We start from the raw sequence: 26,070 nt of genomic DNA, 5'->3' as shown, positions 1-26,070 counted from the left end.
TTTGCATTTGCCAAGAGGCAACAATGTCAAACCCATCTACAAAATGACCACCGTAGTACCTACCACAGAAGGAAGACATGAGGAGCCCATGGCGGGAGCCTTGGGTTAGTAAAGCAGCTAGTGCAGTTTCAACACACACAGAACGCTGGATAAGTGATTCAAAGCAGTGGGGGCAGGCTGGGGCAGAAGGGAGCAGAGAGAAAGGGCAAAGCTTAGCTGTTTCTTTCGGGGCCCACCTGGGAATTATGGTAAAGTGAGGGTATAGACCTGCTTCTGGTGTTTGCCCCTGCTTGTCCCAGGCAGTTCCTAGTTTCTGGTCTTATTTGACCAGGACCCAGGAAGTGGCCTTCATCAGCAGGAGCTCAGTTCCAGCCAGGTGGCCTGCGCTCGTCCAGGGCTTACATTCTAAGCAGCTGCCCTCACCCACCTGGGCTGTAACTGTGCCCGCCTTCTTGGGCTGGGGGGTGTGTGAAAGCTGGAGAGGCACGGTTCAGAGTCACAGAGCTACAGAACAGCTGAGCAGTCACTAGAGAACCTGAGACACACATCTGCCTCTCCCCCTTTCCCTCGGGAGCAGGGTTTCAGTCTGTCCCTATGTTTGACTTTGTTCTCTGAGAACTGAGAGCAAGCTCATTCAGAGGCCTCAAGCCTCAGCCAAATCGGCCTGAAGGGGATTTTCGTTCCATGAATAAAACTTCAAAGGAAGAAAGGATTGCTAAAAGCCACCAAACGCTGAGATTTTTTTTTCTTTTTTTCGGTGGGGGAAGGGAGCTATTTTCTCCTGGCAAGGACAGATACTAACTGGAAAAACACTCTAGAGACTCAGGCCCTCAGGAGAGGAAAACCCTAGCTGCCTCACCAGCTGTCTCTCCTGAGGGTCACCCCCAAAGTGGCAGGACCATGTGGCAGCACTCACATCACTGCGGCCGTTCTCCAGTGGGGTTCCAGAGAGACCACGGTCTCAGAGAGGCAAGGTCTGTGAGCGTGTGTGGTGACAGTGGAGGGACAGTCTCAGAGAAGCCCCGTTTGGCCGGCGTGTGTGCTCACACACACACACACATGTGTGTCCCTGTGTTATCGGAGGATCTGACTGCAGACTGTGGCAGGCTTTGTGTTGCAGTCCTGCCCTTAGGAGGAGATATTGTCAGGTGCCAGGCAGAATTCGGGAGTGCCTACCAATGGCGAATATGTCTGTAGTCCACGGAAACAAACACAAACTGTCTTGTGCGGAAGAAAAGGGCCACTGTTCAGAGAAAATAGATTCCCTGGGACCCAGACTTATCTTTGAAGGTGTAGAGAGGCTGCTCTGGCCAGTGGGTTTGGCCCTTTGTTACTTTGGGGCAAGAGTGGAGACCAGAGACCAGAAGGGAGGCCCAGAAGTACTCTTTGGCAAAGAGTGCCAAGGGGTCCTGAGCAGCCAGAGCCACACATCCTAGAGCTGGGATCTGGGGGGGCATGGCTATGTCTGGAGTAGTAGTTGTGAGCCAAGCCAGCCCACAGGCAAGAATGAGAATTGCCCAGCTTTGCAGTCACTAGCTTTTGTGGCTCTGGCTGACTTTTCCATTTCTCTCAGATGCCTCTGGGGCTTAGCAACAGGAGCTGGGGTTTGAATTCCAGCCAGTGCATCATCAAGGACTGGCCTCAGTTTGCTAATCTGTACCATGAGAAGGCTGTTATGCCTTAGAAGAGATCCCCCATCCAGAGCTGGTGTGGAGTAGCCGTTCTGCAAGCATCCTTGTTCTATCAAAGAGTGCACTGTTTTTATTCATTCCTTATACCCTCCACCTTGGGAACCATACTGATTAAGATTTCTGTCAGCCATAAAGCTGTTCTAGGTAATAATTCATTTTCCCATTTTTATTATTCAATAACATCCACTTACCATTCAATCAGTGCCTCTGGTTACTAAGAGGTAATTGATTTAATTCCATTCCACATCAAAATAATAATAATAATAATAACCCACTAGCTAGCCTATGCAGTCTTTATTATGAGTAAATGCACAAACACTACAAAATGTTGACAGAAACTCCTGGACTCCTTTCACACTTTGGAAGAGTCCTTGGGACCTGTGATCTCTTGCCTGGGAATCCCTAGACCCCACAAGTCCTTTAAGGGCAAATGATCTGTCGTCTGGATTTCACAGGTAATTTTTCACACATGAAAATGACTTAAATATCTTCATAGATTAGTAAGAGGATCCCATATTTATACTATAAAATATTGCACATGCTTGGCAGCTTTCTCCCTCTTTTCTGTTTCTTCTTGTTTTCTTTAGCCCCTTCTTGAGCTCTCCTGTCTTTTTTGTTCCCATGTTTCTGCTCACCCACTTCTGATCTCCACCCCTCCATTCACCACCCTGGATTTTCCTGAGTGCCATGAACACCAGACTTGTCCCCAGCATGAAAAAAGAGCCAGGGAATACCTTGCTCCGTGAAGCTGAAATACACTGAGCCAAGACAAATCTACTGGCAGGAACAGCGGGCACAAGAGTCATGCTCAGAGAACAAAAACAGCTATTTATAAAGCCTCCTTCCTGACTGACGGAGGCTCACTTTCCCTTGTACCAAAGGGCCACTGCCCCTCTTAGAAAAGATTCTTCCATCCACAGCTCTGTGCCTGAGGGTCACCGAGTGCCCATTCCAATGAGCAGTGAGAACAGGGGGACGGCATGCAGGGTGGATTAGATGTGGTGACAGGCTTTCTGATGGGCCAGGGCAGCTGGCTGTGCAGGAGACACAGATGGCCTCTGCAGCACCTGTGAGGTGACGGCTATGGGCCCCTTTCAGGACTTGACATCCTGGCCTTAGAACCAAGCCCACCTGCTTTCCCCCACCCCCATCTTTTTTAAACCTTTGATCTAAACTTTGGTTAACACCATCATTAAACTACCAAAGGCACCTGAGATTCAAAAAATGTAAAATGTTCACAGATAAAGCATTCTTGATATTATCACTAACAGTCATCATTCGGTTGTGATTCAACTTGGGCTGTGTTTGCCCTTTGTGTTGCTCTCATAGCTGCTTGGCTTTGCTAGATGATTATTCACCTTAATGACCTGACAGTAGTCCATTATCTTCACTAGTGGTAGCAATAACACAACCAATAGCCCAGAAAAGAAAACCCTCTAGAGCAATAAGTGAGATCGTTTGTTTTGTTTTTTAATTAAGATGAACCTTATGAAAATTTATAATTAATGTATGCTAGGCATAGTTTTCCCCAGATGGGTAGTTTGGGGCCAAACCGTATTCTTTTGAAAAGTTGAATGACTTGCCAACTCTAATAATCAGGAGATTTTACATAAAAACACATATTTCTTTCTCTTTTAAAAATGGCAGCTGTGGAGATAGTTAGACATCACATACCCCTTCATGGGGACCGTTGGGGAACATGTGGGCCCTCCCCCCATCCTGTATTGCGTTATCTCAAGTTATTCGGGGAGCTTGGAGAAACCCTAGAAATCAGTTGTTCAGAGCCGGCCTGACACAGGAGGCCTAACTGAATCACAACCCACTCAAGGAACCTGCTTATCAAAGTCCAAACCTCAAAGAAGCACACCTCCACTTCAAGGGCTCCTATTTCTAGAAATAGCTGTAGTGTCCTCTTTGTACCCTTCTAAGCCCAAAGAAATGTTTTCATGTTTTGATGACTTCAAAAGTCTGTTGCCCTTAAAACTCCTTAGATTATCAGAAAAGGGCCATCAGAAGCTCATTGCCTTTGCTGGTAAAAATGCCCAGCAGCCAGCTTGGTTTCACTCCTGGCCGTCCTTGAAAACGGGACTGCTATTCACAGGCTGTCAGCAGGGTGGCTGAAGCCAGCCCCAAATTGCTAACAAATATAAAAGAATGTTTTTAATTAATCCCTCGCCTGTCAAATGAACAGATCGACTAACTAGTGTGCAATCGATGTGATTTTCTTATAAAGCAAGGGGAAATTAAAGAAACCCCGAAACAGAGTCAACCCACAGTGTCGCCGCTGCTGTTTCCCACTGCTCCATGTGACTAAGAGTCCCTCGGAGCACAGATGAGGGTCTTCTGCCTCAAGGATGGGTTGACCTGGAGAGTTTAGAGCCTGACAGTGAACCTGGGAGTTTTGGAAACCTGGAAACCAGCCTCAGGACAACTGGTTAAGGATTAGTCATCTCCAGCTCAAAGGTGATTATGAGAAGGGAAGAAGTGCTGGGCCAAAAAAAGCTCACGAAGAGAGATGCAGAAAAAGCATTCCAGAAGTCTTTAAAACACTGTTAGTTTATTTTCTTCAAAAAATATTGGCTGCCTGGGATAGACCCCCACACTCCTCCTGCCTCCAGCACACTCCTCCTGCCTCCACCCCAGCAGCCGCTGGGGAATGTCTCCAGTAACTGTGTCTCCTAGCAACAAGAGAGGACAGTTAGTGAGCACTCACCACGCATTAAACACCTGCTCGGTGCTTTGCATTGGCCACATGAGCTTCACAACTTTGGGGGGCAGAGAATAATGTTCCCATTTTATAGAAGAAGAAATGAAGGTTCAAAGCACTTAAAGAGCTTGACTAGTCAGAAAGTGGCAGAGCTAGTCATGACCCCTAGCCTCTCAGGTTCTCAATGCCATGTTTCTTGGACAACTGAAGATGAACCGGGCAAAAGCCAATGCTACATGCAGCAGCAGCAGACCTCCAATGTGGGCTAAGAGGAGAGTGGCTGGGAGACATCTTCAAAAGAGAAGAAGGGACGCCGGCACCCAGGCCCCTGTTAGCAGGGAGGTGGGGCGGAGGAGGAAGGGGGAGGCTGTGTTCCTCAGCCCCCTCAAATTGTGAGATATCACATGTCTATACTGTTTTACCAAAGGCTTTGGAAAGGTGCTGGTGCTGGAGCTGGTAAAGAAAAAAAGAAGAAAGGGAAGATGAGGCAAAGGGGAATTCACTTCAATCTGTGAATTTCCTTATTTTCAGCAACAGTACTCATAAGGTTTTTCTGAGAATGGAAAGAGATAGTATATGTAAGATGTTTAGCAGAGTGAGAAACCAAAAAGCCAGAGTCTCCCTGACAAGAGGCTTTCGGTACTTGCAGATCAACAAAGAACCTGTCAGCACTCCCCGCTGTACAGATCTGCTCTGACAGTGTAGACAGAGCAGTGCAGAAGAATCCACATTACTGCTCCCTGGTGTCCTGGTATGCAATGACAGCAGGCTGAGAGTGTGGTTTCCTTCCTCCTAATCTCCCAGCAGCTGGGAGAGGGCAGCCCGTAACCCACAGGGAACCTACCTCAGATAAGCCTGCCAGTGAACTCCTTGGCAACAACACCCCAACATACACAAAGAAAGGCTGTGTCTTATCTTCTCTTATATCACTTGGCCTACAGCCGACCTCCACTCCAGGCCCCACCATGAGTGGCTGTCCTCAGTCATGCCGGGCTCTGGGAACCACTGTACCCGATCAGCCTTCATCTCCACGGGAGTCTCTTTTCTTCTCTGTCCTTACCCGCATGACCCCTGCCTTTGTATTTTCAACGATTCTAGTGGCTATAACAGAGGCAACCAAATAATTCCCCTTTATATCATTTTAGATAAAGACTAGTAGCTATTTTTCTCAGTAACCAGGTAAACGACCTTCATTAGGAAGACAGTACTTTGATTATTGACAAGGCATCAGTAACATTCAATCGATGAATTTTTAATGTGTATAGGGGACGTGGACCTTCTATAGACAAAGACCTGTTATAAATGATTTTACATGTCTCACTTAATATTTTTAACACTGTGTTATGTATTAGCCCATTTTATGGCTAAAGAGGCTCGGAAAAGTGAAAAATTTGCTCAAAGTTACACAACCTATAAAAGGCAGAGTCAGAATGTGAAGCCAGGGAACCTTGATTCCATTCTGGGTTCTTCACTTTAAGCCACACTGCCCTCTGTTATAATGACCGGCTGAACATGGCCCATGTTGAACCTGCAGTGGGAGGTGCCTGAAGAGCCGATTAGGATTGTCACCTGGGTTTCTCTGTTCCACTCTGTGCTTGAGCTAGATCAAGGGCACACTGCCTCTGCCCCATTTCTGAGAGAAGAAAGGTACAGGGTGTCCTAGGAGCATATGTTTTTGCCTGGGGTCAATTCTGGTCTCCCTGACTCCCTCAGTATAAATTCAAGACCAAGAGGATTATCCTATTCAAGACATAGGATTTGTTCCTGTGACAAATGTGATCCAAACTCCTCCAGAACTCTGCTGGCCCCTGGGAACTGGGAGGGCCTGACGCTCTTCATTCATTAGACAGCATTTCCCAGGATGTGATGCCACCGCTAACACCCCAGTCCCCGAATGCATCCATTTAACAACCTGGTGAAGGAGAACCACAGCAGTCTCGTAAGTGTAATAGGAGCACACACCACCACCTACACAACATGCAAACACATGCTAAGACAGGGCTGCAGGGTAGTAAAGCACAGCTCTCAGGTCAGAGAGTCTGGGTTGGGTGACCCCTCTGCACATACTTGCTTTGCTATTTTAGGCAAGATCTCAGTTTCCTTATTTGTAGCAGTAGTACCTGCTACATAGCATTCCTCTGAGAAGTGAAAGAGATAGTATATGTAAAATGTCTAGCAGAGTGCAAAAATACAAGAGGCCATGAGAATAGAATGAATTCACTTCTAATTTAAACTTGCCCGAGTTAAAATAGGAGAAATAAAAACTCTGAGATTTTGAACACCTAGTCTCCTGTAGGTGAAGCTATTAAAAGTATATAAGCTGTGAGGACAGAGGCCTTACCTCTCTTACTGATCACTTATCTCCAGGCCCTACACAGTGCCTGTCTCATACTAGGGCTGAATAGGTGTTTTATGGATAGATAGATGGGTGAATGAATGGATGAATGAATGGGCCAAAAACCGCAAGTGCTTCCTTTTGATTACAGAAAGGGCTGCCACTGGGGCATTTACCTCTCGTGCCCCTCTCTTGCTAAGTGGCACCTCCCATCCATCATGCTATGCAGACAAAAACTTGGGCGTGCCACTTGGACTGCTCTTTCCGACTCACTCCTTACACCCAACCAGTGCTGTGAATTCCACCTCCTACATTTTAGCTTGTGAATATATTTTCTTCTCCCAAACTCTATTGTCACTGCCTTTCTTCAGGCCCTTCCCAATTCTCTCCTGGATTCCTATACCACCTCCAGACGATTCTCCAGGCCTCCAGTCTGTACTCACCCCTTCCAGTACACCCTCCACACTTGGGGCAGAGGGATCTTTAATAAGCACAGATCTGATCAAGTCACTACTGTCACTATTCCCGCCACCACCCCCACTTAAGGATGATCCATGACACACTACAGACTTTAACATAAAGCCCAAACACTGAAGCATAGCATCCCCAACTTTTATCATCTTTCTCCCGTCTGCCTCTCCAGCCCTCCCTGACCAGTCCTCCTGCATCCCACCTTGAGCTCCAGGTCCCCTCCAGCAGGTTTATGCTCGCTCTTGCCCTGTGCCATTGCCTCAGCTTCTTCCTCTGCTTAGATGCTCTTTCATCACCTTCTCTGCGCCCTTCCACATCCTTCATAACTCAACCCTGGCATTGCCTGCCTAGGATCCTTTCCCTAACTGTCCCTGACTGCACCAAGAATTGAATGTCACCTCCTCCAAGCTACCCATAGTGCTTAGTGCTTAGCTCACAGCACTGCAGTCTGTCTCCTTGTCTGTCCTCCTCCGGTGCCTGGCACGTGGAATGCCATGTTTTATTCTTCACTGTACCTAGCACACCCCCATCTAGTTCTGGCACAATGAATGTTTCTTGAATTAATACTTTTTTCTCACACCAAACAAGTGCTTTCTCAGAAACATAGTCTCCATCAACACCTTTGGACAATCACATGACCAGTCAAGATCATTAGCCAGGGAATTGGGTGTGATCTATGACTGGAAAAATCTATCATATTAGACATGTGGTGAACATATGTTTTCAATGAAAAGTCAAGACATGTGATCTGACAAATATGATCACATATTTTTCTGTTCCCGAAAAAATTTAGTGTACCATGTATGCACTGTCATTTTTGCCTGACTGTGTTATCCAAATATGCCAACTCAAGACATTAAAATAATAGCTAATAAGCAGTGAACATTCTTGTTGAGCTTACTATGCAGCAAGCATCATGTGAAGTGCTTTCTAATCATCTCATCTACTCTCAACTACACTGTGAAGCAGATCTTTTTACTATCTCCATTACAGATGAGGAAACTGAGGCCTCAAAATCTGTCAAAGGTTACGCAGCCACAGTGGACACCTAAGCAGCAATGGACAAGTAGTCTGTCTGATCCTTTTAGTCATTCTTCAATACTGACCTGACCATGACCTCTTAACCTCATTTAGATCATCAGAAGAGTCACTTTTGGACAAAATAGCTTGTGGCTTCCGAAAAATTTTATTAAAACTCTAAATCTCCTGGCAATAACTTTCAAAAGTCATGATTCAGACCTGGAGTGATATTTGAAAATGGCATCACAAAAAAAAAAAAAGAAAGAAAATGGCATCACAAAGCAGGTCTCCTGGCTACAGAGATGCTCTTGCTGCTGGAGAGGAATGCTCAACCTTGACATTTATGACAATCTGTGTTTTTCCTGTTATTGGGTCTTTTGCCATCACTGTCTATTGAAAGGCACTGACCCTCATTCTAGCCTCCCTGAGAAATTCTCTCTTTCAGCTTTAATCGGTCTGTCCTCTTCCTTAGTTGTCAGTTCATTGGGATCTACCGCAATGTTTCTCAAAGTCCTGACAACTGACCACCTGCACAATGATCACCTGGGCACTCATAAAAATGCATATTCCTGGGCCCCCTCCTACAAGTATCACGTAGAAACTCTGCAGATGAGAGCCCAGGAAACAGCATTTTATTCACATCCCTCAGCTAAGTCTTATGAACACTAATGTTTCTGAACCACAAATGTAGTCTCTAGATGCCCCCAAGTCTCTAGATGATCCAAGACGTGTGGTTCCTGGATCAGCGTCAGCAGCTTGTTAGAAAACAAGGTCTCCTTGGGCCCCAATCCTGAACTGCTGAATCACAACTTGCCTTGTATTTACATTACTGTGCATGCAGAGAGACTGTGACCTAGAATAATGTTTTCCAACATTTTTTCACATCACAGCATGCACAGAAAGCAAAAGCACTGGGGGGTGGTGAGGGGTGCATACAGATGAGAATGCCTGATGGGAAACAGCCTGCTCCAGGCCCTTGCCTGGACACCCTGAAGGTGCGTACCTGGGATGCAGCACGATAGGCATAACTGCCCAAATCTCGCCTATTCTTATTTCCTTCATGATTCATCATTTCTTTTCGTGCAAGCTAAGAGTCAGAAAGGCTACTTCCCAATCAACTAGGACTTAGAAATCTTCAAGCAATGGAAAAACATAGCCTTATCTTCAAGTTCTGGATGGACCTTTCGAGAAATGCAGACAGAAAAGTTGTGTCTGCTATTCTGGCAAGTCATCTGCTATGGCCTAAGGCAAACTAGGAAGAAATAAGAGCCTTCTTCCTTCTGGAGAATGCCGCTATCCTCTGAGTTCACAGATCTGAGCACAGAGGATCAGCAACACACAAGGTAGCTTCCTCTCTACTGAAGAATGTGCCAAGAAGAATGTGATTTTGTTTAATCCTTCCTTAGCAAAATCTGCCAGCTCATAAACCGGACAGGTGTCCCTTCTCATAGCCAGCCCCTGATAGTGGGACAACAGTTGGGATGGAAGGAATGGAATACCTTCAGAAACACTTCCTGGTGAGACCATCTGATCAAAACAACCAAGTATCAGTACACACCATCTGACTTTGCAAAGCCCCCAGCTACATGGGAGCCCCATTGTTTTTCCCCACTAAGGAAAATGTTGAAAAACTGAGAGCTCAAAAAATGATGAGTTCTAACTTTGAAGCAAATATGACAAGGTCTACCTAAATGAAACATGGTTATAGCCAAATACAATTGAGAAAGAAGTGAGGGAAACAACTGCTACAAAACAACTTATTTTTTTGCCCTGGCTGGCATAGCTCAGTGGATTGAGCTCGGGCTGCAAACCAAAGCATTGCAGGTTCGATTCCCAGTCAGGGCACATGCCTGGGTTGCAGGCCATGTGAGAGGCAACCACACATTAATGTTTCTCTCTCTCTTTCTCCCTCCCTTCCCCTCTCTAGAAATAAATAAATAAACCTTTAAAAAAAAAACTTATTTTTCTTTTTCTTCTCTTTCCACCTTGCCTGCAATTCTGTCGCCTAATTCTCTCCACTCTGCTTCTCCCAGTGAGACCATACACAAAGTAGCACCATTTGGCTGGTTTATTGTGGGGCTGTCTCTCCACTGCCCCAAGACTGTACATCCCTCCAGTCTCAAAAGGCTGTGTGAGCTTCCCTTTGTACCCCAACTATTCCCAAGAGAAGGGTCTGCCTGAAGTCCTTCTGCATTCATGGTAGAAAGGACAGTGACCAGAGCATGCTGCCACTTGCCACCACTGGTAGATTTCCATGGAACTCTTCCCTTGATTCAGATACAGAGGCAAACAGGCCTGTCTCCTGCTCAGAACTTCCCCCAGGAAGTTCAGAGACCAGCTGGCAGTTCACCCAGAGTAGCCATGATGTCTAAGAAATGAATGAGTTTTTTCCTTTAAGCTCAGAGCAAGAACAGTTGGTAAAAAATTTCCACCCTTGCTCATCTGATTAACAAGTGCTGAAAACAGAAGTTTGGGGAACGTGGAGGACCGAGGCCTCCCAGCCCCGATAACATAGCTGTTTTACATGACCATTTCAAGTACAGAATATTGAGCCATGTCTCTGCTTCATGGTCCAGGATGAAGAACAAGCTCTGGTACTTTGAATTTGGCACCTCAGAGACCTTTGCAGCCACCTGCAAGAAACTCCACGACCACATAGAGTTGGAGGTAAGTTCCCAAGTGGGGAGAAAGGTTCCTGGACCTTGGTTCTGCTCCTGGACTGTCACATACACCCTCAGGACATGTCCCCTTGGGTCCTTAGTTGGTGATTCCAGAGTGAAGTCCGTATGTTTACCTTCATCCTCCGCAGCCTCACTCAGAGGAGGCTCCGGTCACTGCACTGGCCTTTCTTGGCTGTCCAGGGAGTCCTTGGGGCTCTGGGGCCTAGTAGCCCAGAGGACTTAAGGCCACAGTCCATTCCCGCCCTCAGCCGTCTTCCCATCATGCCTTGCAATTCCCCCTTTGCAGGGCAGCAAAGACTTAGCTGCCGCCAGCCCACAGAGAGGAGCTGCTGCTGAAGTAGAGGCAGCGTCCCAAGCCTGGGAAAAATCTGGGACCTGGTGGTCACAGGGCAGCAGGGGTGAGAGAGAGTTAAGGCCAGAGATGACCAGACATCCCCCAACGCACCCACGTGGGCTTTCATGGCTACTTCGAGGGGCCAGCTTATGAGGACCCAATGTTGGCTTTGCAGGTGTGCAACCTCTGTGGTCGCTCAGACGGGCCCTCCATTTCATGCTCTTCTGTCACCATCTTGAAATTCCTGATAATTTTTTAACAAAGGGGCCTGCGTTTTCATTTTGAACTGGGCCCTTCAAACTATGTAGCTGATCCTGTTGGTGCATTTGTGTCTTACTGATTCTTCCGGCGCTTGTAGCAGCCTGCCTGCCTCAGACAGTTTGCCTGCCGGCTCCCCTTCCGGGGTTGATAAGCTGCCCGCTCCCACCCCACTTCTGCTGGATTGCTCTGGGAAAGTGCTCTCACTGCTCTGAGAAGGTCTCCTTGGTCTCCCGCCACCTAAAAGCCCAAGCTTCTATGCACAACCGCTCAGTCTCCTTTCTGCAGGATCTCATGCCCATTGGTTCCCTTGCCTGTCGTTCTCAGCTGCTAACCCCACCTTCCCATGGGATTCTAGCCTATTGTCTAGCCCAAACCAGAAAGGATAGGCTCCTCATGGCCCACAGGCTTTGTCCCTAAGCCTCCATTAGCAGTCAAGTGGGGCCTGGGCATCCCTATAAGAAGCAACATTTGGCCTGAAGCAGTGTGGGAAAGCCCCACCACTCCCTGCCGGAAGGGAGCCTGCACTCACAAGGGAGTGTTCACAAACAAAACACAAAGCCAGAGATTCCATGCTTGCATTTGACTCATCTGTCTGCCTCTCCCTGTTGGTTGCTGAGTTACCAACCCCAGGGTGGGAGGAGCCAATCCAGATAATCCCCTGAATTTTTAGCCAGCTCAGTTATATGGCCGAGAGGCCTAGGGTCCCTGACTGTGTGCCCCTACATCTGGGAAAGGCCAAGGAGCCAGCCACCCTGTTGATCCATAAATCCATTGCATGGAAGCTGCAAGAAGGAGAGTGCTGGGCTAGAGAGAGCGTGGCTACCAGAGAGTGCATTTTTCCTGTTGGCATGACCCTCTAGTGGGGTCTCTTTAAATATACCCTAAGTGAGGGTCAGCCCTAGCCTAGCCACTGCCAGCTGCAGGCGCACAGCGACTGCTTGTTCTCCCTGCAGCTGGCCTTGAAACTGTGCCCAGAATAGAGCAGCTCAGTCCCGCTGCCTCTGTGGCCTGCCCTCCCAAATCCCGAATCCTACTCCCACCCCTATGCCAGCCTTGCCCACAGTCTCCTCTGGGTCCAAGACACCAGGGCTCTTCCTCAAATGCAGAGCAGACAGGTCCTATGGTTGCTGGAGATGCTGGTGGCCTCTGGTGGGGGGAGGGTGGCTTTTAGGGGAACTTCCTGTTTTCCTTATCTCCTCATAATGAGTCTTTTTAGTGTTTATTCATGAGGTTAAGGGGTGGGGTGTCATGTGACAGGCGGCTCCTGACAGTTGGCAAGATTAGGGCAGACACTAATTTTTACATTTAGAGAGCTGTGAACTGGACAGTCCTGTGCCTTGTGATCCAGAGCAGAGGGACAGAAGAGGGTGAGGCATGTGAGTGGCAGGTGTGAGGAGGCTACAGAGCACCCCAGGTAGACGTGAGAGCATCAGGGGCCTCCGGAAGACTAGTGAAAGAAGCTATGTTAAGTGACCTTCTAAATGTGGCCACTGCACACAACAGCTCAGGCCTGGGAGGACCAGCACACCCGTCAGTTCAAGGCCATCTATCCTGAGAATAACTCCAGGCAGCTATTTATACTGCACATCACCATCTCAAAGCCCTACCGCAGCCTATATTCCATAGTCACACAACAACCCTAGGTCAGGTATTATTATCCCCATTTCGTGGAAAAACAAGCAGAGGCACAGAGGTTTCGAAGGGCAAACAGAAGAGAGAAAAATAAAAACTTCACATGCCCTGACTGCTTACCATTATGTGTCCTCATTTGACACTGTAACCCAATGAGGAAAGTACTATCACATTTTTTAAATGAAGAAACTGAGCCTCAGATACATTAAGTAACTTGACTTGAGATTTTCATTGCTTAAAAATTGGTAAGAGAGAAGGTCTCCTGGAATGAGTTTAGCTTAGAAGCCAAGAGACAGAGTTTTACCTAACAAGTGCTAGAAACTCAGCGAATTCTTCAGCACTGATGCACTCTTCTTCCTCCTTGACTGAATGTGGGACCGTTTGGTTCCATCTCCGCTGAGGCAGCTGGGGAGGTCTGCTGACAAAGGCTTCCAGAACAGAAGACACAATCCTCCTGCTCATTTGAGGAAGGAGTGGGTTCAGGCTGGACTGTGGGTGAGAGTCAGAGAGGAAAGCTGCCTCCACGTTTACACAAGGTTTTCCTACGTAGCATCTCATTGTGACCCACATCACAGAGTATGCAGGGCAGATATTGATGTCATAACTTTACGAGTGAGGGAACTGAGGCTGAGAGTTTCAGCAACTTGAGAAAGGGCAAAAGGCAAAGGGTTCAGGGGACAGACAAGAAAATCTGTTTGCATTGTGTGTGTGTGTGTGTGTGTTGCTGGTAAAAAGAAAAGAGCTGGGTGGTGAAACTTGGAGCTAAGATGAGGTTATGCAGGGAAAGTCTCCATTAAAAGCCTCTCACATGGAATTCAACCTGTTTCTCTGAGGCTAGTGGCTCATTGAGAAAGACTAGGGGACTTGGTCTCCCCTGAAGTTAAGCTCACAGCCCAGCTGACAGAACACATAAGAGGTAATAGAGTACTCACCTAACGAGTGCTAAGGAATGAGATCCAGGGATCAGGGATCCCAGGGTGCCACCTTAACCAGATCACTCTGGACAGGGGACAAGATTCACACGCAGACACTAGGCCAAGGCTGGCCCCGTGAAAGGGGCCTTGCCTAGATGCCCAAGACCTTGGGCCTTAGCCCTGTTCTGCAATTAGGTGAAGTAACTTGCTAAACTGTGTGTCTGGGCCTCAGTATTCTCATCTATAAGATGGGGTAAGGGGGGGTTAGCCTACTTCCCAAGGTTATAATTCCAATTAAAGTTTTCAGAGTTTTGGGTGTGGTTTTTTTTTTTTAAGTAACTGACAAAGGTGCTAAGTTACTTAGAATCTGCAAAGCAGCCCTGATGTCCAAATCACCTTTTCAGAGAAGGGGATAGAAGCTGAGAGAAGGCAAGATGCTCACCTGAAGCCCACAGCCTATGAGTGGTCAGGCGTCAAATACAGATTTGACCGAACCGGGGAGTTCCAGAACTGTACTAGCACTTTAGTCCCAGCAGAGATTCTCCCCCCAGGTATGGGGCGCATCTGATCCACTTTTATTCATGCACTTTTATTTATGTTAACACAGATAACACTAAAAAGCAAGCATGAGATTTTTACATTTATCAAAAAGAAAGCATAAAAAAAACATTGCAAATGCTCACCCTAAATGCTCCCTTCACGGGAACACAGAGGAAGGCCTGTGAAAACCAGTGCTATTCCTGGGAAAGGGGTGCCCGGTGAATTGTCCGCGACTCGACATCCACGTGACTCTCATCAGCCCCGGCCTAAGGCTGTCTCTCAGGGTCTCTCAGCCTCTGAGAGACTTCCCTTCCAAAGCCGCCCTTGACGTTCATTTTAATCTGATTTCACCTGAATAAACAGGAGGGGGGTGGGGTGAGGGAGGGACACAGTGAGTCACCTCCGCACCCCAGGCCCAGAATAGCCTTGCAAAAGTTTTTAGATGTGATCATAGTTAGGTGGAGCGAACGAGGCAGGCTGCGACTCGAGCACTTATTTTACATGCTGTGGAAATTTTTCATTCTACCAGCTAAAAATAAGAACTTCCAAAATTCCTTGATATTTCATCTCCTTTAAAACAACGTTCACAAGGGAAGGCGCGCCAGCTCCAGTAATGTGAACCTCTGCATGGGGAAAAGTGAGTCCAAATTTGGAAGTTGCTCAAAAATAATCTGTTATACCCAGTGCTTTTTGGAAATCTCTGCACATCAGTTCCCCCTTTTTCAATTGAGTTATTTAAAAAAAAAATACTACTTTAAAAAGTCTTGAGAACAGTATGTCAAATTCTCCCTTTTCTCTCTCACTTAGAATGGATATTTATCAATATTTTGTTTTATTCTCTTCAAGTATTTTTTAACCAAAAAAATATTACAGACAGAACAGAGTTCCCCCACCATCCCTTTGCACTCTGCAACTTGCTCTTTTCACTCACCATTACGTTCTTGAGATCCCTCCGCGCTGCTGTTGATGGAGCTGGCTTGTTCGGCTGCTCTGCAGTGAGTACCCCACCAGAACCGTGAGGGGCAGAAATGGGGCCTCGCAAGCACTACCATTGGGAACATAAGTGATAAACCTCTCTGTCTGGCAGTGGCAGTAAGTGCTGAACTGAGAATGATTTTATGGACCGTATAACCTAGCAGGTTCTTCAAACCTTGACCTACAGAATTTGCTACACCTGAGCTCACAAGAGGACAAGCACAGAGGTACAGTGTAGCATTTTTTTTTATCACAACAAAATGGAACCAACCCAAATAATTGTGTCATTCTAACACTTTAAAAAGACAGTGTGAGTGAAAGCCCTAAATGCCACTGAATTATAACTTTAAAGGGGTTAATGTTGTGTTATGCAAATTTCACCTCAATTTTTACAAGTTTAATTTTACAAAAGGGAGTACACTGGGTGCGGTGCTAAGGATTGTTAACCTATATAATGATGTGGGCCCTGTCTATGAGAATCATAAATTCTGAAACCAACATTTAGCACAGCCATGTGCACGTAAAGAAGCTTAATAAATAATGAATCTGATTACTTTCAGGTTGCGCAGGTAGTTTTAGTTACTCCAATCCAACCAAGTGTCATTGTTTCTCAAAAGAGAGAGGTCAAGGACTTTACAGGTGAAGTAGCTTGACCAAGTTCACCCAGCCAGTAAGTGGCAGAAGAGAGCCCGTGGCTCTCCAGCTCCAAATGGGGGCATTCTCTCATTCTGCCTTGGTGTCCATGTGCAATATTGGACACTTTTCAGTTCTTGGAGAAGAAATCTTCAAGCATCTTGGCCTCTTCTGGCATCATTGAAACCTTCTCAGCTTAGGCAAGTTGGGCCTTTCAGAGCGTGGAATAATGAAGGTGGGAACTGGCCAGGTGCTCAGCCCATCAGCCCAGCCACAGCGATCCCCAGGGAGATGACATGAAAGCATGTTCATGGGGAAAAGAAAGCTGAGAAGAGATTAGAAGCGATTTTGAGTTTATGGAAAATCAAAGGTGGCAACCTGATTGTACATCAAACCTTAGAATCAAAAGGAAGGCAGGAAGGGGCCTCGGAGAGAGATCCTGCTTCTGGTCTATTCCCTTCCTCAGTCAAGGCCACTGACTCCATCATTCCCGCCTCCTTGTTGCTGTGAGACCGCCCGAGGCAGCTCTTGCCACTTCAGATTTCTTCTTCTTGCTCATCCTACAGTTCTCTCCGTTCGTGATGCCCTCACCCCAGTTTCTTCCTGTTCTGTTCGACTATGTTCACTGCCGTCTTTTCCTGGTTATAAAAGTAATCAAATTCGTGGTAGAACATTTTAAACTATAGAGGGGCAAACGAGAAGGAACCCACAATCTCACCACCGTTACAGTGTTGGCCTTGTTTCCCTCCGTAGTAATATTAGCCCTTGTTTCTCTAAAAGCAGGTCTCTGGGGGACCTCTAGGATTCTTCCATTCCTTAAATCCTTATCCATTTTTAAACACAGCTTCATCCACCCTATCTCTCCACCTCTTTAGCCACGAACTGAGTACAAGTTTCCTTCACTGATCCTTAAAGTCTTTCAGCCTACTAAGAAGCGATTGTTTCTGCCAGTCTTCTTTTAAAAAATTCTACTGTCAGCTTGCAGTTTCTGACACATAACTTTTCCTTTTTCTTAAACAACGCTCCTTTTTATTTCCTTCAAATGTTTACCCCGTATTTCACTTCAAGCCTCCATTCATACATATGTTCTTATTTTCCTGTTCTTTTTCATTTCCTTTGTTCTTCATGAATTGCTTTGATTTCCTTTGTCTTCAGACTCCTGGCTATCCATATTTTGTGTCTTCCAAGGACTTTGGAAGAACTTTTAAGGATGAATTCTCATGCCCACATTTCACAAAGCAGTAGGGAGATAGGCAGCCCAGTGGTTAGACAAGGCCCAAGGAGGTCTCATAAGACCAAGGTCGGGGTCACATGACTTAGCATGCTGGATTAGGCATTCCCTTAAAAGGTTCCTGGAAGATCTCCAGGCTCACCCCCGGCCCGGCAAGTTTAACATGTCTACTTCCAGGGTCCCTTAGTGGAAGAAAACTTTCCCCAGGCGAATGCATCTTCTAAGTAATAATGAACTGTGAGGCCCTGTCAGTGGCAAATATATTCTTTCTCTTAGACTTTTTAGAATAGTGAAAATAATTCATGATCTTTCTTTCCACACTCAGGAGATTCAGGGATCTCAGGGAAGAAAACTATTTCAACCCGTCTCCACTTCTACAACTGAGTTCTGAAACAGACAGAGAATATTATATATAATATGTCTTATTGGCTATAGTAGATAGGTCTTTGTTTCTCTGCATTGGTCAGTGAAGTAATAAACTTGCTGATCCTAGTCTTTTACAGAGGAGGTATTAAGAAGGTAGAAGAATTGGCTGTTCTAGGAAGGGCACAAAACCTAACAAGGTAGCAGATGGATGCCACTGTGTGCACATACGTGCTGTATCTCAGGTCCGTAGGGTCATCACATTGATAACAGCAGCAGCCCCAACAGAGCACTTACCTGGTGACTGGTTCTGTCCTGGCATTTGCATACATCACCTTATTTAATCTTTGTAACCATGCTGCATGCTGTCTATCATTCCCATTATTTACACAAGGAAACTGAGTTTCCGGAAGATAAGTACTACAAGTTCAGATGAGTCTCGAGCCCAGGGCCCCCATGGAGCCCCAGCACTCCCGGTGGGAAGTGGTCTCTGCGCCGCACTGCCGCCGTCTACCTGATTAGTGCACGTGTCTGTTGAGTGATAGTAGGGTTCCCTTGGGGACTTGGCATATCTATTAGGCAGTCTGCCGTCTGCAGCGAGGACTCCATCTTATTCGTTCAGTATCCCCAGGCCTCGCACAATGCCTGAAGTGAAGTAATTGCTCTGTATTGATTGTAAAATTGAATCAAAGTGTGAAGAATCTCATAATTAGTGTGAACAGGAATAGAAATTGCCACTTGACAAGCCTCAAGTGAGACCTTTTTATTGGGAGCCACCAAAATAAAAGAGACCCACCCTGCTCCATTTGTTTTTAAAGATTTTTGTTTACTTATTTTAGAGGGGAAGGGAGGCAGAAAGAAAGGGAGAGAAGCATCGCTGTGTGACAGAAGCATCGATTGGCTGCCTCTCGCACACCCCCAACCAGGGACCTGGCCCGCAATCCAGGCATGTGTCCTGCCCTGGCATGGAACCAGCAAGCTTTCAGTTTGCAGGACAATGCCCAACCCGTCAAGCCACACCAGTCAGGGCCCACCTTGCTACATTTGTAACACAAAGGGGGAGAGGGCTGAGCCTGCAGCCTGGCACTCAGACCTTCTCCTAACAGTGTGGTGAGTGGGAAGACCTCCCACGCCTATCTCTGAGCTGTTACTGGGACCTTTGAAAGTCGCAGAGGGTGTGGGACAACTGTGCACCCAGGACAGGAAATGCCAGAGTTCTCCCACCTCTTTCCCACCAAAGAAAGTTAAGACAGTGAGTGGGTAGAGCCCATATGGCACCAAGGGTGCCAGGCAGCTAAGGGGTCAGAGAAAGTGACCCTGAAATGCAGAAGGGGGTCTCCATTCTGAGCCCTCTCTCATGGCCCAAAAGCCTACCTGCCTCTGAGCCCTGCCAGTCCCTACGGCCATCAGCCCTGGTCTCTGTCTGCAGGAAATTCTGACCCCACAGAAAGCCCCGTCCACCCCAAGTTAGCCAGAGCTCCTCAGACAGACCGAAAATCTTATTAATCTGCATCCAGAGCAAGAATGCCCCAACACACCAGGTTTCTTTAACTTGGGGAGGGTGGAGCAGCAAATAGGAAATGGCTTTGCCCTCTGTCCAACTCTGAGGCAACCCACCACCCCGCGCTCTCAGAAACAGCAGTTTTGTTTTTGGAAACTGGCACCCAGTTCCAGGCTCGCTCCTGGAAATGAATTTGGTTCCCCCCAGCTGCAGTGCTCTACTTCCAGCCTCCCTGCCAACACCCCCTTGCAGCTGCCCCTCTCAAAGGCACCATTGTGCCCGCCTGGCACAGCAACAGAGGAGGGCTGAAGAGGAAGAAAACATTTTCTGCCCATGGGATGTTCTTAAGCAGGTTGTGTGTACATGGCTTCGATGCTGCATTCCTTGAACCCACACAAACCCGCCAAAACTCCATCATCCCTGTCACAGATGGCAGCCACTTCCCAGTCTCGCTGGCCCACCACGGCTCACTGTCAGAAAAGGCAGAGCACACAGCTGGGCGGGCAAGGCTGGTGGGAAGGGGGGGTCAGATGACACGTTTTTCAGAACAGCGCTCTGGCCTGCCAAAGCAAGGCTGAACGAACGTAGACTCCGAATCCCTGATCTAGAAGGGAATTGAGTCCCACTTACCACTCAATACACTCATCCTGGCGCAGGCTGCCAAGTGCACATCCAGCCTCCTCTTGACTACTCCAAGGGCAGGGAGCTCACTACTTTTCCAGATGCCTGCTCCACTGCTGGACAGCTCTGACTTTTAGAAAGTTCCTCTCCCTTGTCCAACAAGGACGTGTGTCCTGTTCCTCACCGTATCCTTCCCTTGCCTGTACTTAGCACAATGATTGAAACAAAATAGGTGCACAGTAAGTGTTTGTGGGATATATCGCTGAATGCCCTACCCACTGGGCCTGTGTCTACCCTCTGGCAGCACACGGAACATGCCTTCTTGCTCCTCCACATGACTGCCCTTCACAGGGCTGAAGATCTATTCTCCATGCCGTTGCTTATTGATCTTCACTGAACTCAACATCCCCAGCTCCTTATAAGACTTGAGGCACAGACCCATGACTATGCTGACCACTCCCGTCTTGCCAGACTCCATATTTTTCCAGTGTCCTCTTTAAAATGAGGAAGCAAATCCCTTATATGTAGAATACTCCAAAAGTGACCTCATAGGCTATATCACAGGAGATGAACAGGAGTCAGGTACATACTGTATAGGTGAGTTGGGTTGTCTCCTTGATCTCATCATTTGCACCTCATGCCGGAAACCTGAAGGTTCATGAAGCCTACCATGAATTGGGAAAAGAAGGACCTTCCTTAGTTTCACTGAGTCGATGTTTCTTCATCTGTAAAAACAAGCCTAAAAATACCAACACTGTAGGGTTGTTAGGATTAGACATAAGATATACAAGCTGCCTGGTTTACAAGTTACTCAATAAATGATGTATATTAATGTTAACCATATAACGTGTGCATCAGTATCAGTATGTAACTGCCCACAACAGACATTAGCTCCTAAAATGATATAAAACAGCCCCTCTGAATGCAAGGAAGCCACTGTCCTGTAAGATTTACCGTGCCAGGCCAATTTTTTTTTAAATTGTACTGGACTATCTTTCCAATAATGCTATCACCACTCATCAACACCCCTCAATTTATCACCTTTTCTTCCCTCAGGAGACACATCATTTTATCGACACTAAAAACATTCTCTCGACTTCTTCTCTAGGGAAAACAGGCATCACTGTTTGCCCTGGCTGCTTTCCTTTCTTTCCCAGTAAATTTCTCTGTTCTGGCCACAGGCCCTGCAGATATGCAGATGTCTACTTTCTTCCCGGTGGGGGCTGGGGCCAGCTGGCTTGATGGCTTGATGGCACACGTCTTTCCAACACTGTTCTCAGTGATGTCCGTTGGTAATTTGAAACTGGCCATAGTGAGAGTATTTACACCAGGGAACAAACACCACGATCAGAGCTTCTCCTTCTCTTTACTCAACCATCCACCCCCGCCCCCTCCGGAGACCCTGCTGTGAAGCCTTTAGCAGCACAGTGCTGCCTCTAGCATCAACCTGACCTTGAGGACAGGAATTGTGTCCCATTTCTGTTCCACCCCCAGGATTTAGCAGAGTAAATAGATTCTCATCCTGCTCAGTGGACAAACAGATGCCTTTGTCTTCTATCTCAATGTCTCTCATATAAACTGTGCCCCTGTGCCCTATTCTTGTTACCAGCTGTTCAGATACAGATTTCTCTTAGCTGTGATCTGAGGGCCTCTTCTTGCAGACTTGACTTAACCTTCCATATCTCTCCCTAACCCGGACATTCAGTCCACGTTATTCTGTCAATATTATTCATCCTGGGAAGTTGTGGGGAACCATCTGGAAGGAGCAAAACTTTCTCAGGTTTTTTAAGGAATACCTTGGTTTCCATTTTGGGATTTCTCCACATGTTCTTTCTTTCAATTAACAAATAGTCATACAGGTCATGTGACATGGGTAAGACATGGCGGGCATTATGGAGAACCCAGAGCAGTGTAATGCACATATGGGCCCTGCCCTCTGAGAGCTTCCAGTCTCCCGGAAACAGGCAAATATGCAAAATACATGTCAGAATATACGTTCCACATGAAACAAAAACAAAACAATGAAAATTCAGAGAGGGAGAATATAAATTTCTAGCTAGAACACTGGGGAAGGCTTCACAGAACAGAGAGCTTTTAAGCTGGAAAGGTAGGATTTTAATAGACAGAGGAGAGCTGATGAGTAGTTTAGGCAGTGAGTACAGCAGAAACAAAAGCAAGTAGGCCCAGCTTTGTGGCCTATTTTGCAGATCAGTTTCAGCTACCATGCCTGGCCTTTGCTAGAGCCCAGCGAACCCTGTTCCTCAGCTACTTTCCTTTTTCCAAATCAAAGAGGCCTTTGGACCAGTGCCCAGGCTCCCCCATAGTCTAACATACATTCCAATCTGACACACCAGTTCACAGAGAGAACATCCTCCCCACCTACCAAAGCAGAAATGTTCCCACTGTAAACGAACACTACCACCTCACCCGTACCAGGACCCTACTGGAACCTGGGGCTATACAGAGTGGTATACTGGTGCTTTCTCTTCACCTAATAGCTATCAGCATCCTGATCCCTCAAGAAAAGGTGGGGCGATTTTGGCCAGGTCTTTATGTTAACCACCTCTCTGCCCTTGAGTGTGTATCTGACATGGAGGCTCTGTCATGGAGGCCAAGCACCGAGGGAGGACACTCTCTTCTGCCCACTGCCATCCCAACCTCAACCCATCGGAACTTCTATTCAAGTGTGTCCAGAGGTCATCTGCTCTTCCTCAGCTTTTTCCTTCCTTCCACGCTGTAACTGAAATACTGTTTTCCCAAGATGTTGCCTAACTCCTTTTCCTCCTCAAAAGATGCCTCCATCCCACCCTGACTGGTGTGGCTCAGTTGGTTGGGCATCATCCCGCAAAGCTGAGGTATGCTAGTTCAACTCCTGGTTAGGGCACATGCCTGGGGTGCGTGTCCCCAGGTGGGGTGCATGCAGGAGGCAGCCGAACAATGTTTCTCTCTCTCTTTCTACCTCCCTTCCCCCACTTCTCTCTCAATAACACACACACACACACACACGCAGAAACACACCCCCTCCCATTTTTCACTCACTTGTAAAGGAAAAGGCTCCAGTGTCATCTCCAGGCCAATACTCATCCCACCACCATGTTTAGCATCTTCTCTTGCACACAATTTACTTTCCATCCTAGGCATTCCCAACTTCCTCTCCCTCTATCCATTCATCCAACAGGAATTCACTGAGTATCTTCTCTACCTCAAACATTTGTGAACAACCATTTCTTCAGTTGCATTACTCTTTTAGATCCAGTGTTCTCCCTCCTGCCCCATTTGTCCCCCAACCACATGGTGCTTCTGACTGCTCCCTCACTACCACCCCCAAAGTCCCCAGTTAAACTCTAGCTCTGACAAGATATAGCTGTGTAACCTAGAAAGGTCACTTACCCTAGATCTCATTGTTCTCATTTCAGTGATTAGAGATTACCAAATCTAGTGTTTCATCTGGCTTTCTATGCTTTGGCCCTCATTCAGTTGCCAAAAAAATTCCTCTATACAAAGTCACTCATGACCTCTTGGTTGTCAATCCAAATGACCAAAGGTCTAATTCCAGAGATGCCGACCCTGATTACCTGTGTGATTTGAGCCATTTCTTTCATCTCTTTAAACCTCTGTTGTTCTCATCTATAAAATGTGGTGATTGCATTGAATGACCTTTCAAGACTTTTTAGGTCTTTTATTCCATGAGAATGTAGACACAGAGAAGAAAGAGAGAGATCCTTTTTGGAGAGTGGGCAAGTAAGAATTCATGGAGAAAATGGCATCTGTAGAAATTTGGAAGTAAAGCTGAGAAAGGAACTGTGATAAGAATCATCTTCTAAGCCCTAGCTTGTGTAGCTCAATGGATTGAGTGTGGGCCTGTGAACCAAAGAGTTGCTGGTTCAATTCCCAGTCAGAGCACATGCTTGGGTTGCAGGACAGGTCCCCAGTAGTGGGTATGAGAAGGGCCACCACGCACAGATATTTCTCCCACCTTTCTCCTTCCTTTCCCCTCTCTATAAAAATCTTAAAGAAGAAAGAAAGAATCATCCTCCACTGATCTGTATAATGGATTCAGGTTGAGACAAGCCAACTGACTGATGAGATACAATAGGAAATATACAACCCTACTGATCTGATCAGGCCTCTTGATGTGAAAGTATCAACTTACTGAAAATAGAGGAGACAGGCTGAGAATGTTTAAAAGACACCTCAGGAGATGCATCAGAAATATCCAGAATCTGGGGAAAGCTACAGCTATACTTCTCAAAGTGTGGTCCATCACACACGCAGCATCAGTATTACCAGGAAGCATGTAGACATGCAGAGTCTCAGGCCCCACCTGAGACCTCCTGAATCTGCATTTTAATAATCCTGCAGTGATTCATGCACAATTCAAATCTAAGAAGCACTGCTGTACAGGCCCAATGACCCATTTCCTTCAATAAATATTGAAAAACAAGGTAATAAAGTATGAGGAGCTTATAGATAAAAGAAACTAAAAGACAATCAACCAAATTTGATCTATATATTTTTCAGACAAACTTACTATTTTTTAAATGAGACTATGGAGGAAATTTGAGCAATCACTGAATATTTATTGATATTAGTGAACTATTGTTATGTTTTTAAGAGTAATAATAGTGTTGGGTAATTCTTTATTTAAAGAGTCCTATTTAAAGACACATACAGAAGTATTTATAGATTAAATGCTAGAGTATCAGGGTTTTGCTAAAAAATAGTTCAGTATGGAGGTGGGGAAACGAACTGGGGAGGAGTTAAAACAAGATTAGCTGTAAACTGCCAATTGCTGAGCCTGGGATTTTGGGTACATGGGATTTATCATTCTCTCTACTTCCCTCTATATTTGGAAATACCCATAATAAAAAGATGAAGAGAAAGACCACGAAAAAGTCATCAAAGATGGGAGGGACAAATCAATATAATACAGTGGCAGGAAACCTAAGAAAGAAAATGTCAAGCTGAAAGGTGGCAAGGGCCCCCAGAGCCATTGAAGCCTGCCTGGGTGGCCCCTAATATCTGGCCGGGGAGGTGTGGGGGCAGAGGGGCGGTCATTCCGGTAGACGCAGCCCAAGGGCAGGAGTGTGTAAAAAAAAAAAAACCAGTCTGCGCTCTGAACCAGAGAAAATCCCCGTAATTGTGGCACCGTGAATCAGGTTAGAAGAAGGGAGAATTTCCTAGTTGCTAAAAACTGAAACAGGTCATCAAATAAATTATGGGATCTCCTTCTCTGAGGACCTTCAGAAATAGGATCCTTAGGACTGAAATGGAGGCGGCCGTGCTCTGGGGAGAGCAGGTTCACATCCGCAGCCTTTTCAGGTCACCGTGGCGGGCGGGCACAGGGTGGGGCAAGGGGAGCGGGAGAGAAGGGAGGCGGGTGGAAAGGCCCACAGCCGGGGCAGGGAAGCATCGATGCCCTCCCTCCCTCCCTCACCTCCTCTGCTCTCAGGCCTACTCAGGGTGCACAGAGAACTTGGTGGATCCTAGTTCTGCCCACAATTAGGAGGATTTGGGGGATTCGAGGTGGGGGCAGGGGAGATGAATTGGGAGGGACGTACATTTCATTTGCACATAACTGCGCCTTGACTTCATAACCCAGTCTCTGGTTACCTATACACTGGCCCTCCACCAAACAAACAAGCCATCCGGGGTTCAGAAAGAAACCAGAACTCTGGGTATCTTCTGCTCCAGGATAACCAACAGTGAACGTGGCTGACAGCTGCGGCCGGCGAGCTGGGGCTGGGAGGAGGCAGGCGCAGGTCGCTCCCGGCCCGGGCTCGGGCAGATTCCTGAACCGCTCCCAAGTGGGTAGGAGCAGGCTGGCCTTGATGCACTCCACCCCTCTTTGCCTGCAGCGCCGCCTCGGACTCCCTCCGACGCCCGCGGTCCAGCACCTCTCCGCCCACGTACACTGGGAGCACGGTTGCGGGCTTGTCTGTCTCACTACCCAGGACAAGAGCTTTCTGTTTCAGCCCAAAGCTGGTCTATAAATACCTGAGTTCCACTGCAGCGCAGCCTCGAGGGGAGCCGGCTAGCTCAGTCTCAAATTAGGGATAGCTAATCGAGCGCATAGGGACCACCGCCCTCCTAGAGCTTTCCCCAGGAACCCCCCCCCCCCCCCCCCCCCCCCCCGCCTTCCCCCGAGTCCCAGCAGCCT

The 26,070-nt window shown here is 47.0% G+C and overlaps 1 protein-coding gene across 8 annotated transcripts in view; it reads left to right on the top strand.

The window, feature by feature from the left end:
• The window catches only part of DGKG (diacylglycerol kinase gamma), a 191,869-nt gene that overhangs the window by 117,326 nt on the left and 48,473 nt on the right, over window positions 1–26,070 (top strand). For all 8 annotated transcript variants that reach the window (XR_004901302.1, XR_004901303.1, XR_004901305.1 and 5 more), the window contains one exon: window positions 10,801–10,891. Coding sequence is in view for 2 of the 8 variants with exons in the window: in XM_036017811.1 (XP_035873704.1) it covers window positions 10,801–10,891 (91 nt within the window). In the remaining 6 variants the exon portion in view is untranslated. The remainder of the gene's footprint in view (window positions 1–10,800; window positions 10,892–26,070) is intronic.

The sequence above is a fragment of the Phyllostomus discolor genome, chromosome 2 (assembly GCF_004126475.2).
Source record: "Phyllostomus discolor isolate MPI-MPIP mPhyDis1 chromosome 2, mPhyDis1.pri.v3, whole genome shotgun sequence".
NCBI classification, from domain to species: domain Eukaryota; kingdom Metazoa; phylum Chordata; class Mammalia; order Chiroptera; family Phyllostomidae; genus Phyllostomus; species Phyllostomus discolor.
Note: the sequence above shows the minus strand (reverse complement) of the source record. Positions and strands in the feature narration are given on the sequence as shown.